This window comes from Trachymyrmex septentrionalis, unplaced genomic scaffold, assembly GCF_001594115.1.
Source record: "Trachymyrmex septentrionalis isolate Tsep2-gDNA-1 unplaced genomic scaffold, Tsep1.0 scaffold60, whole genome shotgun sequence".
NCBI classification, from domain to species: Eukaryota; Metazoa; Arthropoda; class Insecta; order Hymenoptera; family Formicidae; genus Trachymyrmex; species Trachymyrmex septentrionalis.
In genome coordinates, this window is record NW_017305779.1 from 1,470,823 (window position 1) to 1,472,278 (window position 1,456).

At 29.6% G+C, this 1,456-nt stretch overlaps 1 protein-coding gene across 1 annotated transcript in view; it reads right to left on the reverse strand.

Moving 5' to 3' along the window:
• Positions 1 to 438: 438 nt before the first annotated feature.
• The window catches only part of LOC108752515 (odorant receptor 4-like), a 4,730-nt gene continuing 3,712 nt past the window's right edge, over positions 439 to 1,456 (reverse strand). The window contains exon 6 of the mRNA XM_018493363.1: positions 439 to 489. Coding sequence (XP_018348865.1) covers positions 439 to 489 — 51 coding nt within the window. The remainder of the gene's footprint in view (positions 490 to 1,456) is intronic.

Genomic DNA, 1,456 nt, shown 5'->3' on the forward strand with positions numbered 1-1,456 from the left:
TCCATGTCCAGTTTTATACATATTTCCATTTTTAGAGAAAATATATAAAAAATAGTTAATTACACACACACACACACACACGCGCGCCTATATTTTTCATTAATTTAATATTTATTATTGACTAAACATATAATATTGACTTAAAATATTGATATAACATAATATAATAGAATTATCTTACAATTCTTAGAAAATAGAAAGCTAAGATACTCTGATAACATTTAAAAAATGATTTATTTTATAATCTTCTGTAGATTATTACGTTTTAGAATATTTTAAATTATACTACTATTTAGGCTACTAAATTATATTACTATTTAGACTACGAAAATATATGTTGCACTATATGCATTTTTATCACTAGTGAAGATATATTTATATTTATATGATACATCACTTCACGATTATTATATAAAAATCTTCAAGTATGCGATGTGCTTATTCCATAGCCAGCAATATTGACAAATATGATCCTGATGCTTTCATGATCTATAATAAAATATGTACTTTTTGTTAGCTATAAAATATAAATTGGAAATTAATATTTTAGAAGATTATGATTTTAAAATTATCAAGAAAAATACGTCTTAAATATTGGTAAAAAAATTTACAAATTTAATGGATTGGCAGAAAAACATTTACGTAGACGAAAAGTAAATTTTATATAGAAGTATTTTGATACTATTCGGAAAATAATTTCGTTTTTTTTAATGAAAATGAAAGACGATTTATAGTGAATAAATATTTTATTGAATTATATATTGTCCATTCTGATCCAATACCTTTTGTCATCTTTCTGCAGCATGATTCCACGCTCATAAAATTTTTGTTCTTTGCTGGCAAAAAACTGATCCAGGTGATTTTTGACTTCCTCATTTGAAGTAAAGGTTTTACCGTCTAAAAAATTTTGTAGAGACCGGAACAAATAATAATCAGAAGGTGCCAGATCTGGAGAATATGGTGGGTGTGGCAGTATATCCCATCCAAGCTGTAAAAGCTTTTGGCGAATTACCAAACTTGTATGAGGTCTCGCATTATCTTGGTGGAACACTACACCTTTTCTTTTGATCAATTTTGGTCTTTTTTGTTTAAGTGAATCATTCAATTTGTCCAGCTGATGACAGTACACTTCAGAATTGATCGTTGTGTTGTTCGGTAGAAGCTCAAAAAAAAACGATTCCTTTGAAATCCCACCAAACAGATAGCATCACTTTTTTTTGATGAATATCGGCTTTCGAAGTGCTTTGAGCCGGTTCATCTTTTTTACTCCATGATCTCTTGCGTTTAACATTGTTGTAGACAACCCATTTCTCGTCCCCAGTGATGATGCGCTTCAAAAATGGATCATTTTCTTGACGTTTGAGAAGCAAATCACAGACGTCAATGCGACGGCACAAATTTCTTTCCGAAAGAACATGAGGAACCCATATGTCGAGCTTTGAGATTAAACCTAGGC